We start from the raw sequence: 15,198 nt of genomic DNA, 5'->3' as shown, positions 1-15,198 counted from the left end.
ACAAGAGGTAACGATTCTATCACTGATCATGCCCATTCGTAAGGATCACTAAAGGAGAAATTTTAAATTCCACTGTGTTTTGGATCGCTCTTCTCCTTCAGTTATAAGTGAATTTCATTCTTGATATTTATATTTTGTAGTTTGATTGTGATTATATTTTGCGTGAAATATTCTGTTTCAACTTGTGCTGTCATTTTTTTCTTCACAAGACATTTGATACTTTTATAATGTTTAAAAAAAATTCTATATGATCTTACTTATTAGAAAAAAATTATTATTTAGATTTAATAAATAATCAATGTATCTTCTCTATTATATAGACTAAATATATTTATTATTCAATGAATTTAAAAAGTAGAATAAAAAAAATAATAATAAATAATTATTTTTTAATAATTAAAGTGACACGACATTTTACAATCACTTTTAGTAAATTTAAATACAACATCTTGAAATTACAAAATTAAAATCTTTCCACTAAGATATCAAATTTTATTCTTATAAATAAAGTAGTAAATTGAAGCTTCGTTAATCCATCTAAGTTAATAACTATAGTAGGAATGCTCATGGAGAGTTAATTGAAGCTTACGTTAATCCATCTAAGTTAATCCATCTAAGTTATGGGACGACGAAAAGGTCGACATACATCAGTGCCAAAATCGCCCCACACTTGAAAACAGAAGTAATCAAGGTGTTGAAGGAGTTCAGAGATTGCTTCGTCTGGGACTATGATGAAATGCCTGGACTTAGTCGCGATCTAGTAGAATTAAAGTTGTTGATCAAACCTGATAAGAAGCCAGTGAAACAGAACCTAAGAAAGTTCATGCTAGAAATCATGTCGAAGATCAAAGCTGAAATCAACAGATTGCTTTGGAACAAGTTCATCAGACCTTCCAGGTATGTCAAATGGCTAGCTAATATTGTTCCAGTTATTAAGAAAAGTGGCACCCTCAAAGCTCGCATAGACTTTAGAGATCTTAATGCTGCCACTCCTAAAGACAAATATCAGAGGCTAGTGGCTGAGATGTTGGTCGATTCAGCGGCTAGTTTTGAATACCTCAGTATCCTCGATGGATACTATGATTATAACCATATTTTCATTGTAGAAGAAGACATAGCAAAAATGGGTTTCGATGCCCAGGGGCCTTGGGCACATACGAATGGGTAATGACGCCTTTTGGTTTGAAGAATGTTGGTGCTAGTTACCAGAGAGTAATGAACTCGATGTTTCATGATTTTATTGAAACATTCATGCAAGTGTATATTGATGACATAGTTATCAAATCTTCGCCCGAGAATGGCCACCTTGACCATCTTCGACAATCATTTGAAAGGATGAGGAAACATGAGCTTAAAATGAACCCATTAAAATGTGCTTTTTGTGTTCATACATGGGATTTTCTTGGCTTTTTCGTCCATAAGAAGGGCATATAGATAAATTCAAACAAGACAAAAGCCATACACAATACTGAGTCTCCGACTAATAAAAAATAGCTCCAGTCCTTGTTCGGAAAAATCAAATTTATTAGAAGATACATTTCGAATCTGAGTGGTAAGAAAAAAATGTTCTCACCACTACTACGGTTAAAGAAAGAATAAGGTTTCAGGTGAGAGCCAGAACATCAACAAGCCTTTGATGAGATTAAGAGGTACTTGTTGAAGCCTTCAACATTGTTATCTCCCATGAGGAAAAAATCTATGAAGATATACATTGTTGCATCTGAGTTGACAATTGGGAGTATGTTATCCCAAGAAGATAATGATGGCGTCGAAAGAGCCATATATTATTTAAGTCGAATGATGAATGATGCTTACACTAGATACACTATTGTAGAAAAATTGTGTTCATCATTATATTTTTCTTGTACCAAACTCAAGCATTATATAAAATCTTTAGATGTGTTTGTTTATTCATGCTTTGACATAATTAAGCACATGTTGTCGAAACCAATTTGACATAGTAGAGTTGGAAAGTGGGCATTATCCCTAATTGAATACTCTTTAACTTACGCGCTCTTAAAATCCACTAATGGCCAAATTATTGATGATTTCATTGTGGATCACACAGTAACATAAATATCTAAGAACTATGTCGAGTTCCCAACATAGAAATCATATTTTGATGGTTCCACTCATTCCAAGGGAACAAACATGGGAATTTTCATGATGTCCTTAGAAGGAATTCAGACTAAGTATAAGTTCAAGATCAGCTTCCACTGTTCCAACAATGAGGCTGAATATGAAGCCTTGATAACAAGTCTTATAATATTATTAGACTTTAGGGAAACCAAAGTCGAGATCAAGGGTGACTCCGAATTGGTAATCAAATAGTTAACAAGAGAATACAAATGTATTAAAGATAATCTATTAATATACTCCGTCAAGGAAAATTCGATGTTTAAACGATTTGAAACTGTGGATATTGAACATGTACCACGAATAAAACACCAAGATGCCAAAGATTTATCCCAAGTAGCCTCAGGCTATACGGTAGCAAAGAAAAAGTTAAAGAACTTGATTGAAATAAAAGATAAACTGGTATCAACTAGCGTTATTTGACCAGAGTTATCAAAGCCAAAATTGGTGGGACCAGAGAAGTTACCAGGATTTTTTGAAACTGTTGCCATCAACACCATAACAAACAACGATTGGCAAAGGGAAATCATTGAGTTCCTTAGAAACCCAACATGAATAATGGATCTAAAAATGAAATGCAAGGCACTGAGTTACGTCATTATTGGGAGCTAGTTGTTCAAAAAGACTCCACAAGACATGTTGCTAAAATGTATTAGGGAAATCAAGGCTTACTTGGAAATTTCTGGCACCCACAGCAGATCATGTGGCGCTCACCAAGCGGGCCAGAAAATGAAGTGGTTGTTATGTCGACAAGGGGTATACTAGCCCATCATGTTGAAGGTTACATTGAGTTTGCTCTAGGATGTCAAGAGTGTCAGAAACATGGAGGAATACAACATGTACCCACCAGTGAATTAAATTCGATCGTCAAGCCATGTCCATTCAGGGGATGGACGTTAGACCTAATAGGTGAGATCAAACATGTGTCATCTAAGATTCATAAATATGTCTTAGTGGGAATTGATTACTTTACAAAATGGGTTGAGGCAGTACCTCTGAATAATGTCAACCAAGACACTGTGATTGATTTCATACAGATTCATATCATGTGTAGATATGGAACTCCTGAACCCATAACAACTAACCAAGGTTCAGTGTTCGTCGGCAAAAAAATAATGGAGTTTTCCATAGAGACAGGAATCAAATTCCAAACATCGACTCCCTACTACTCACAAGCTAACAACCAAATAGAGGTTGCGAACAAAGTTATCATAAGCCTGATAAAAAAGAACATAGGCCAAAAGTCAAGAAGTTAGGATACAACTTTGAATCAAGCACTCTGGGCTTGCCGAACTTCGACCAAAGAAGCCACAAATTCTACACCATTTTGACTAACGTCTATCCATGGTGCAGTTTTACATGCAATGATATGCTTACAATATGTAAGGATTCAAAGGGAAAATGAAATCCCGTATGACCATTTTTGGAGCATGGTGATGGATGAGTTGGTCGACCTAGACAAAGAAAGGCTACTTGCTTTAGATGCCCTGATGAGACAAAAGAAGAAAATAGCCTAAACCTACAACAAAAAGGTTAAGTCAAAAATATTTTCTGTCGGAGATTATGTCTGGAAAGTTATACTTCATGTTGACAAAAAGGATATGTCTTTAGGAAAATGGTCATCGAATTGGGAAGGACCTTTAAAAATTAGTCAAGTGTTTTCCAATAATGTGTATGACATTGATTAATTAGACCATGCTAATCGAGCATTGTGAATAAATTGGAAATACCTAAAAATTATAGGCCCATGCTTCAGGAAATCAGTATCACAAAAGGAAAATAGTTCTCAAAATATCATTGATGTGGCCAGAACGACAAGATTACAAGAAATACCGAAAGAGGAAAATAATACAAGGCCAAAAGGAAAATGTATTACAATTTTGAACCTAAACGGAATTTGAAACTACAGAGTTCATATATTCTCTTAACTCCTCAAAGAGAGTTTTGGTACGGTGGAGCTTTCAGTCGATTTGTTGGTTGAAGGCTTTCAATTTTTCTACCTCGACTTCCAACTACTTCATAACCTTAAATCTTTCCAAACCATGTTGGTGGTCTCGTCTATCTCTTTTTCTACGGAATCCAGGTCAAGAGTTACTAGTTCTGCCCTTTCTTTCTCTGCTGCTTCTAGTCTCAGTCGCAACCAGTTCATTTGTTGAGTCTAGGAAGAGGATGTCGGCATCCAGAGTGGCCAATTTCTTCTTAGTTTTAACTTTCTCCTCCAACCCAGCAACGAGAGTTTGAGAGTTCTAAACCAAGCTTTGATGTTCATACAAAACGCCCATCCTCAGGTCAGTATGGTTGTCGCTCTCTTGCTTCTTCCTCACAACTTGAACAACCTGTTCGAGTAAGGGTTTACAATCCAATACAATATCAGCAATGGGGCCTGGGACATCAGGTTTTTTAAATTTTAACAACAACCCCTAAATCTCAAACAGGACAACAAGACCGTCCCTTATAGTTTGGAGGAAATCTATCCCGACTAGTTTAGACTTCAGTTGCCCAAACAATTTAGTGTAATTGTCGTTTGGACCAGCAGGCGAGTCAGGAGACAAGATCTCAGGTTTCTCGATGACTATTTTGAAGACCTCGACAGGATCTTCAAGTTTAGAAAATTTAGAAGAATTATGATTAAAATCAAACACTTCGCTAGCACTTTTAGTATAGCGTGACCTGAGAGTTGAAGAGGAGTAAGTTTTCTCCTGGAGCTCTTCATAAGGTGGAGATTCTCCAAATGAATGCACGAGTCTAGGACCTATAATGTCAGGAGCATCCTTGACATGGGCACCCACAAGAGTCCCCTCGGGAGGGATATTTATCATTAGGGCCTCAGGAAACATAACTCGTGTCTGTTGTTTTGTGGGGTAGGCATAACCGTTGACTTGTTGTTTGTCACCATGACAAATTCCAAGATCTTCCCACCAACTAGTTCCTCTTGGCTGATAACATCACCTTTGCCAACATCAATTTGAATGTCATCAGAAGGATCAATAGGCTGTGGGTGGTATGAGGGATTAACATTTTGGAGGTCGAAGTCTTCAACAATTGTGTCTGAATCAACTAGTTGAGGATGATAGCTTTCTGAAGTAGTACTGATAGGCTGCCAAACGAACTAAGTCAACAATGGCAAAAAAATAGAAATAAAGAGAAGAAATAGAAGGTACCCATTCTTCTTCAAGTCGAGGCAGTGGAGTAGCGGTCTTAGTCGGTGTTTGAGGTTGCCCAAAGGTGTGGCCGCTCCATTTTCTTTTATGTCGAAGTGGCGTTTCACTCTCTTCAGTATCCTCTTATTCGAGAATCGTGACACCTCTAGACCTTGCTCTCTTTCATTCAGCGGAGGCCTCACCTGGGTCTGTGGTAGCCTTAGGGGGAATGGTAGTGGCCCTAGAAGTACAAGTGCCAACATGCGAAGTAGGTGGTGGAGGGACTGGTTCTTCTTCTTCGCCATCACTGACATTGAATTTGCTCTCTTTCTGAGGAGACTAGCAAAATTGGAAAATATGAGAAAGAAACTATATCATGGTAAGAAATAGATCAATAATCAAGGTATGACCCAAGGCATCATCAGAAGAAGACTCATGGTTGGTATCGTTGAAGTCTCTCGTCCACGATGTCCTTCTAGAGGTAAAGGTCTCAATCACTCCCTTGACAAGTAATTTTGGGTTAGAAAATTCAATGGAGAGATAAATCAATATTTTTAGAGGGTTTAGAATGTACCTTTGCAACCCTCGAAATGATGGGTCCTTCAGATCTACTACTATAAGCTTTAGGAATTTTGGGAATACATGCGAAGGAGAAAATAACACGCGTTAGCTCAAAAAGTCTCAAAGCAATATAAAGAATGTTTGAATAATTTTGAAAAATGCATATATTTCTCTTAGGAAAGAAAATACATCAACTAAATGTTGTGCCATAATTGTATATCAGGTACATGGGAACAATGTTGTGCCTGACACTCTTCAAACTCCTGAGTACAATGATAAAAAAGGGTGTAGTTGAAAGCATGTAAGAAAACTTCTTTATTTTTGTAACACAAACGACTACCATTGAGCCACCTCTCAATAGCCATGTCAAGCATGTAGAAAAAGGTTTTGGCGCTAGGAATGAGGCACTTGGGGAGTAACTAGCTCAACTCGAATTGCCTAGCCACCAAATTCGGTTGGCAGGGGCCACCCTCAAATCAGCCACTGAAGTGGTAAGCCTCGTCCAGATAACGGTGGGATCGAAGAAGAAAAATAGAACTCTATTTATCTCGTCTTGCTCTTTTCGGGACTAGTTTGGGTAAGGTTTCCTGAACTAGTCAGGACCGCACTGTCAACTTGCAAATGGGGCCATCGACTCAATGAAGATTTTACACCTGTAAAACATCTGGAAACAATCTTTAAAGATCTCTAGAGAGACCGCCTTCCCATCGTTTAAGGTGAGCTTAGCTAGTCGAGGCCCCTTGATTCCTGCTGTCAAGTTGGGAGGAACTCTAGCCTTTAGGGAGGATTCAAAAGTGGCGTTCAGGCTGTTGGGGTTTTATGGTTTTACCATATCAACAATGTCCAAGGACATGGACTCATAAAGTCCCATGAGTATCAGTCGGCTCATATAGATTTTTCTGCCTTCATGGAGTTGAGTTGCAAGGGACGCGTATTTTTTAGCCACCTGAAAAGATCGAACGCATAATACATACCTTGATAACTAGTAAATTAGAAAGGCAATGTGTTCGTGCGTTAAAAACTATTACAATAATGTTTGGAGTTGCATTAGAATATATGATATTGCACATAATTGTAAAATTCTATCTGATTTGATTGATTGTTTTTCTATGTAATGCCTATAGTAGAAATATTTGAGTTTTGATTCGCGATTTGTCCATAGAAAATATATATTAAATTTCTTAATTAATCCAACATCCTCAATTCTAAACTAGATGCAAATCTTCAAAAATTCTGCTAAGGTTTTTAGAAATAATATAGGCACTACTCATATGATTATTTAATCACTCCATTCAAAATTTGACCCTGTTGCACTCTTTAAAAAACTCAAAATTATAGAGTATCCTTCAGCACACATTATCAATACATCTTACCTTATTGTATTCTACTGTATGTTCTCTAAACTATAGTTTCAAATATTTTGATTACTAAAAATTGAGTAGACACGCAAATACGATATTGATTTTAAATAGAAACTAAATTTATAAAATTAATATTTAAATATTCACACACATGTCAACCAACTTTGGATGTTTTTCTAATATGCAGATTTTACTTCCTTATTTTCAGTGAAATCGAAGATGCAATGAAGGTGCTTCCTCAGAATCTTCAAATGTTCATTAAGTTCAATCACTTTTTGTTTTATGAATAAATCCAATGATTTCAATGTATTTTATAGACATGGCTATTCTCAACAGTTAAAATACTATATGTGAAAAAAAATAGCCATGTACTTATATGAAACTTTTAATAAATGGAAAATTTAGAGGGTAAGACGCAACAAGAATAAAATTAAAAAAATAGATCCTTTCCCTTCGAATTATAATAAAGCTTAGAACGATTCTAGCAAGTTGGTGCGTTTAGATGTTTGATTGGTATGCGTGTGAGGTCTTTTGCGGCGTAAAAATTGTCCTAGCGTAATGAACGCTCGAAATTAATAGAGTCGTCATTGAAGTTAATTTTTTTAAAGGGAAACATCGACAAAACCTTTAAAGAACGAAATATGGTCATCGCAACCAAATTCTAGTTCAATAGTCGGTTATGCGAGAGAAAGATGTTAGCATCTTACACATTTGTTGTACTCAACGGGAATCTTCTAATTAGTTTTGTGAAAAAGTATTTAGCTTAAAAGTGTTTGAAGTTCTTCTTATTATTAAAAAGACATATACAAAAAGAAATAAAAGGGGGAAAATAAAGTTATTATTAGGGTGTTTAACAAGATGTTGAATCTTGCTCCTACATATTTTCAAGTGCGATGGGAAACTCAAAGCTACGTAGTTCTTTAGTATAAAATATTTGTGTGTTGGTTGTTTGTAGAGAATAGTGTTTAGGTTGCATTTGAGCGGTTAAACATTTGCTTGTATGCTCACACTATGGAGGCTGAAGCGTATGTTTGTATTTTGCGTCTGAATGAATAAAACACTATTCTTTTATGAAAAAAATTATTTAGATTTCAAAAGGGTAAATAGTTAATTTGACGAGTTGAGATTGATTTTAGGTGGAAGACGAGTAATCAATTCTATCAAAGTATACACTAAGCCTCTAATACTCGAGAAACAAACGAATATACATTCGCCTGTTCCCTTTTTAATCTAAATTTACTCATAAAATATTTTTAAATTGATTAATTACATTCATTATAATTGATTAAGTTTTATATTTGATATTTTATAATAAAAATAAACAGATGGAAATAAAAAAAAACAAATAAAATCAGAAGGGTGGTGCAAATAGGATTACATGGGGTTTTAATTAAAAGAAATTTAGGGTCCCAAAAGCTAAAAAAGAAAGAATCAGACGTGATCATCTGATTGATCAAATGACCTTGATTCAATTAAAGAAAACAAGAGTTGAACCGTTTGATCATTGATCAAAGGTTCAAAGTAAAGTGTTTGGGTGAGGATGCGCACGTAGGATCACACGAGGGAGTGATCAAAGAGCTAAGATGAAACCACATGACTTCATCAAGTGAGCTATGGTGGAGGTAATTAAAGGAGTCTCACGTTGAGACTCTCTTATTTCACAATTCCCTTTCTCTCTCTTCTCTTCCTCTCTCCCTTTCTTCTTTGAACTTTCTCCCTTCTCTCTAACCCTCAACCACCATCAAAAAACTCTAGCAACGGTAACAAAACCTAGGGTCACCGTAGGAACCACCACCTTCAACCAACATTTATCGTGTTCATTTGAACACGATGAACACAAAACTTAGAAAGACAAACTTCATCCCTAACCCACCATGAGCCACCCTGAACCACCATGGATCTTCACCGTGTTTATATGAACACAATAAATGTTCATCTTCTACCTCCAACCAAAACCATAAACCTACTCAGAATCCCCCAAAATCTAACCTAAATCCACTAAAAAACACATAACAAGAAACACATAGCAATCCCTTTATAATTTAATATGTGATTGAATAAGATTTGATTTGGAAATTGATCCCTCTGATCTAACTTTGGTATGTTCGGGTATTTTTGGATGTTTGTGGTTTCACGTTTCAGACAATACACAAAAATAATAATAATAATATTAAAAAAATCATATAAAAAAAATCGACATAAAAGTAATAAACATAAATGAATAATAAAATAAAAATAAATAAATAAAAAGTAATTGGTAAAATGAAAATAAATATATAAATAAGGAAAAATTAAATAAATAAATGGAGAAAAGTCAAGATACTCCCTCTTTGACTTTTAGTCAATTTGACCTTTGACTCAGACAAATACAAATTACTCAAATGATTTAGATGCATGACTCGGGTAAAAATTAAAATAAAATATTTCATCATAAAATTAGAATTTTTTTAAATAAATATTTTAATAAATAAGAAAGTTGGGAAAGTGAAAATTATCATAAATATTTTAATAAAGATATCAATTGAACTACTCTACTTATTTAAAATATTATTAATATGATGCAACGATAATTATTATTCTATAAAATGTGTAATATAAATTTTAAACTCTATCACTTGAGATTATAAAGTCAAATTGTTATAAGCGAATTTCATTCTTGATATTTATATTTTATACTTTGATTTTGATTATATTTTACATGAATTCTTCTGTTTCAATTTGTGCCATCATTTTTTTTCTTCACAAGACATCGGATACTTTTATAATGTTTAAAAAAAATTCTAGATGATCTAATTTATTAGAAAAAAATTATTATTTAGATTTAATAAATAATCAGTGTGTCTTCTCTATTATATATTTATTATTCAATAAATTTAAAAAGTAAAATCAGAAAAAAATAGTAAATAATAAATAAATTTTTTAATAATTAAAGTGGCACGATATTTTACAATCACTTTTAGTAAATTTAAATACAACATCTTGAAGTTATAAAATTAAAATCTTTCCACTAAGATATCACATAAATTTTATTTTATTTTATATAAATAAAGTAGTAAATTGAAGCTTAGGTTAATCCATCTAAGTTAACAACTATAGACATATCTATAGGAATGGCCATGGAGAGTTAATTTAATCATTTTTTTTAAATAGTTATAAATTAGTTATATTCATAATCAAACAATTTTTTTTAAGACTTTTTCTTCTGAAGAATTTTTTTTTGAAAAAGAAATCATGCTTTTTGGTTTTTCAATTTTTTAAAAAATGTAAAAGTCATTTATTTTATTTTCAGATATATTTTTTTAAAAAGAAGTTAATTTTATTTAAAAAATTATCAGAAAAGAATAAAAACAACTTTTTGAAAATTTATTTATTTTTATTTTAAAAAAATAGATTAATTTGTTTTTTATTTTGAATATGGATGATCAAAATATGGATTTTGTTAAAATCAAATTAATAACAGTCTAAAATATAAATTTTGTTAAAATTAAAATAATAATTAACTAATTTTAATAATCGAATTTAAATATGGATATAGACCATCCAAATAATTAGTTAATCTGAATATCCCTAAATATTTAATTTCAAGACCACGATTAAACCAGTATTTAAACCCGTACACCAAAAATAAAGTATTTAAACAAACCTTTTTTTTAAATGCTAAGAATGTTGTAATTTTTTGAAATTTAAAATTTAAGAAGAATTGAAAAACAAAATCTCATCTAATGAATGTTGTAACTTAATAGTTAAAGAAAACAATTCACGTTAAAGATGAAAATTTTCTTATTCATACAAATAGTTAGTTGGCAATCTTACATTCAAAGTATTCAAGTCTAAAAGTAAGCTCTCTCTTCCATAATTTGAATTCTTTAAGTAGTTTTAATATTTTTTAAATACAGTATTTTTTAGATTTATAAATAATAGTTAATACAATAAATAAAAATTAATCAAATATATAACATTTAATGATTATTTTCAGATCTAGTCAAAATAATAATATATTTTAAGAGTGTTAAAATGAAATAAACGTTCTTTTTCAAAGAAAGGTTGAAACTTAGTATATTCCAAACTTAAATTAATATTTAATGTTAAAGTTAGAGGGAATAATTTATCCCGTTAAATCATCCAATTGATATATAAGAAGCTAACACAAGAAATAATAAAGTTTGTTAGGCCTTTTACTCGTTTATGCAGCCAAATGCTCTGCTAGGTATCCTATCATAGTTTTGCCTCACCATTTTAAAGTGAAAAGGTAAGCAAAGGTAAAGCTTTTTTCATACCTCATAAAACATTGTGTTTTTTATTAGAGCTAAAGTTGCATTTAACCATAAAATCACCATCATTTACCTCATTCAAGAAATCATATTTCCATAACATGTTTATCTAGTCAAAGAATAGCAAAACTGAATTTTAAAGTGAAAACAAAAAATAGCATTCATCATATGACATTAACCATGTATCATTGCACTTTTCTCATCATCCAATGCACATTGCATCACATAATTGTTGAGAATGTAGCAAGTGTGAGTAATAGTCTCACATTGGTTGGAAATATGGAGACTTAGCACTTATAAGTGAGAGAATCCACCCATCTATCATCTTAAGATTTTGGATGAATATGTGGTGTGTCTCTCACAAAGGTGTTGCTCTATAAAACAAGAAGTCCTACAACGTTCAATGCTCTCTAGTTAAAAACTCCCCTAACAAAGGTATCATTAAGCGATTCGTGGGAAGAAAATCATGATGGAAATGAATCATCCAAATAGGCATTTTCCAGCGAATCTTCCGATTCTCAAGAACAATAATTTGAGAATTGGTCCAAGCAGATGAAGGTTGTGTTTTTTTATCAAAATATTTGGGATCTTGTGAAGGAAGGAGTAACAATGCTTGCAGAAAATGCGACGGATCAAGAAAGGGCTACACATAAAGAATTGAAAAAGAAAGATTATAAAGCTCTCTTTAAAATCCATCAATGTGTTGATCCAGATAACTTTGGAAATGTTAGTGATGTAGAGTCAGGAAAAGAAGCACGGGAAATTCTGGAGAAATCGCTTGGAGGCGCATAGAAGGTGAAAGAGGTGAGGTTACAAACTCACAAAAGGACGTATGAATTGCTTTAGATGGAAGACAATGAAAGCATAACTGATTTCTTCACTTAGGTTATGAAACTGGTGAATCAAATCAAAGTATGTGGAGAAGTGTTGACATCAAGATATGTTGTTGGAAAGATCTTGAGGTCGTTGGCTCCAAAGTTCGACCACGTGGTAGTAGCCATAGAAGAGGAGAAAGATTTGTCAAAACTGACAAAGGAAGAGCTTCAAGGCACACTTGAATCTCATGAACAAAGAATGACTGAAAGAGATGCAAGAAGGTTGAAGAGTGATGTGGCTTTACAGGCGCAATCAACAAAAGAAAGGAAAGGTAAAGGAAGCTGGAATGGAAACAAAGGCATATGAGGCTACAACAATTCGACTGGTCGAAATCAACAAGAAGGAAACTGGTCGAATCAGAAAAAAACCCTGGAACCAAGGCAACCAAAGAGGTGGTATTGTATGTAGAGGAAGAGATGGTGGTCGAAAGCCAGACAAGAGTCACATTCAGTGTTACAATTGTCAGCAACATGGTCACTATTCTAGTAAATGTCTATAAAATGAGAAGAATCAAGAAACTGGTGCAAAGCTGGCAAAACATGAAGAATAAGAGATGTTGCTGATGGTTACAACGAGAGATGAAAAAAGATTCAATGACTAGTGGTACTTGGACTCATGATTCTCATCACACATGTATGGAAGGAAAGATTGGTTTGTCAACATAAAACCCTCAATGAAGAACATGGTGAAATTTACAAATGACAATACTCTAGCATCTGAAGGTGTTGGTGATGTTCTAATTATGAGGAAATATGGTAAGAGGTTAGTAATTTCTTATGTGTTGTACATACCAAGCATGAAGAGAAATTTGCTCAGCATAGGGAAGTTAGACGAAAAGAACTATAAGGTGTCGATCAAATACAAGATGATGAGAGTTATCGACTCAAATGGAAGGTTGATCTTGAAGGCTCCAATGTCTCAGAACAGAACCTTCAAGATTGAGCTTAATGTGATGGAGTATAAGTGTCTTGCAACAACAACCAACAAAGAGGAATGTATATGGCATTATATACTTGGCCATCTAAATTTCAAAGACATCAGAGATTTTAAGAGAAGAAATATGGTTTCAGGATTACCAGAAATCGATATTCCAAGTGAAGTGTGTGAAGAATGTGTGCAGGCGAAGATGCACAAGAACAACTTTAGTAAGGATGCAGGAAGCAGGTCGAAAGCAATTTTTGAATTCATACACTCTGATGTATGTGGTCCTATCCAGGCGAATTCGAATAGAGGTAACAAATAATTTGTTACATTCATAGATGATTTTAGTCGAAAACTGTTCGCTTACCTGATCAATTAGAAAAGTGAAGTGATCAAGGTATTTTCCAGGTTTAAATCTATGGTCGAAAGATAAAGAGGTCGAAAGCTCAAGATTCTGAGGACTGATGGTGGTGGAGAATATGTGTCGAAAGACTTCGACGCATTATGTGTGAAAGAAGGGATTGTGCATGAGGTGGTGCCACCCTATACTCCACAACAGGATGGAGTCACAGAAAGGAAGAATAGAACCATCATGAATATGATTAGAAGTATGTTGAAAGACAAGCATCTACCCAAAGAATTACGGGGAGAAGTTATGTTGACTGCAACGTATATCCTGAACATATGTCCGACGAAGAAGCTAGAAGGAATCACACCAAAAGAATGTTGGTCTGGTGTCAAGCCTAGCTTGAGTCATCTGAAGGTGTTTGGATATATAGCACATAGACATGTGCCAGATTAGTTGAGAAGAAAACTTGATGACAAGTCAAGTCAGATGATCCTGATAGGATATCATTCGACTGGAGGATACAAGTTGTTCGACCCAGTGAACTAGCAAGTGGTGATCAGCAGGGACATGATCATAGATGAACTGAAGGAATGGGATTGGAGTAAGAATGTTAAGAAGGATTCAATGATAATCTTATGTAATGAACCAGCTAGTGAAGTCGAAAGAGAAGTTCGATAAGAAGTAAGAGGTGAAGCAGACCTAAGAAGACCTCAAAGAACAAGACATGTGCCTGCAAGGTTACAAGAATGTGTGATTACATCAGATGATGTGGTCAATGAAGAAAGTGAGCTGGTACACTATTCTTTCTACACAGATGTCGAACCATTCAATATAGCTGAGACACTAAAAGATTCAAAGTGGGTGAAAGCAATGAACAAAGAACTGAAGTCAATCAAAGTCAACAACACTTGGTCACTTGTCGAATTTCCCTAAGACAAGAAGGCAATCGATGTGAAGTGGGTATACAAGGTGAAGTTGAATCCCAAAGGATAAGTGACTCGACATAAGGCGAGACTTGTGGCGAAAGGATTTCTTCAGAAATAAGGAATCGACTTCGACGAAGTTGTTGCACCTGTTGTTAAGATTGAAACAATCAGGTTGGTTGTTGGTCTAGCAAACATAAACAACTGGAAGATGTGTCAGATGGATGTGAAATGTGAATTCCTGAATGACCTCTTAGAATAAGAAGTTTATGTTGCACAACCAGCTGGGTTTGTGAAACAAGGCGAAGAAAGAAAGGTGTACATGCTGCATAAAGCCCTGTACGGACTTAAACAAGCTCCAAGAGCTTGGAACAAGAAGATAGATAGCTTTTTAAGGGAGAAGGAATTTATGAAGTTCACACCTGAACATGGGGTATATGTAAGAAGAAGCAAGAGTGAATTGTTTATAATATGTCTCTATGTCGATGACTTATTGATAATAGGTAGCTGCAAGAAGGAGATCAAAGACTTCAAAGGTGATCTCAACAAGAAATTCGAAATGTCAGATCTGGGTGACATTTCATATTTACCTGGCATCGAATTCTACAAGATTGGTAGAGATTTGATGATGCATCAAAGAAGGTATGCATGCGAAATACT

The 15,198-nt window shown here is 34.2% G+C and overlaps 1 protein-coding gene across 1 annotated transcript in view; it reads left to right on the top strand.

The window, feature by feature from the left end:
- LOC127078513 (protein PSY1) overlaps window positions 1-7,458 on the top strand; it is a 28,602-nt gene extending 21,144 nt beyond the window's left edge. The window contains exon 4 of the mRNA XM_051018961.1: window positions 7,407-7,458. Within this exon, the coding sequence (XP_050874918.1) occupies window positions 7,407-7,426 (20 nt within the window). The 3' untranslated portion in view covers window positions 7,427-7,458. The remainder of the gene's footprint in view (window positions 1-7,406) is intronic.
- Window positions 7,459-15,198: the final 7,740 nt, after the last annotated feature.

Source organism: Lathyrus oleraceus, chromosome 5 (genome assembly GCF_024323335.1).
Source record: "Lathyrus oleraceus cultivar Zhongwan6 chromosome 5, CAAS_Psat_ZW6_1.0, whole genome shotgun sequence".
Taxonomy (NCBI): Eukaryota; Viridiplantae; Streptophyta; class Magnoliopsida; order Fabales; family Fabaceae; genus Lathyrus; species Lathyrus oleraceus.
This window is presented reverse-complemented; position numbering and strand designations above follow the sequence as displayed.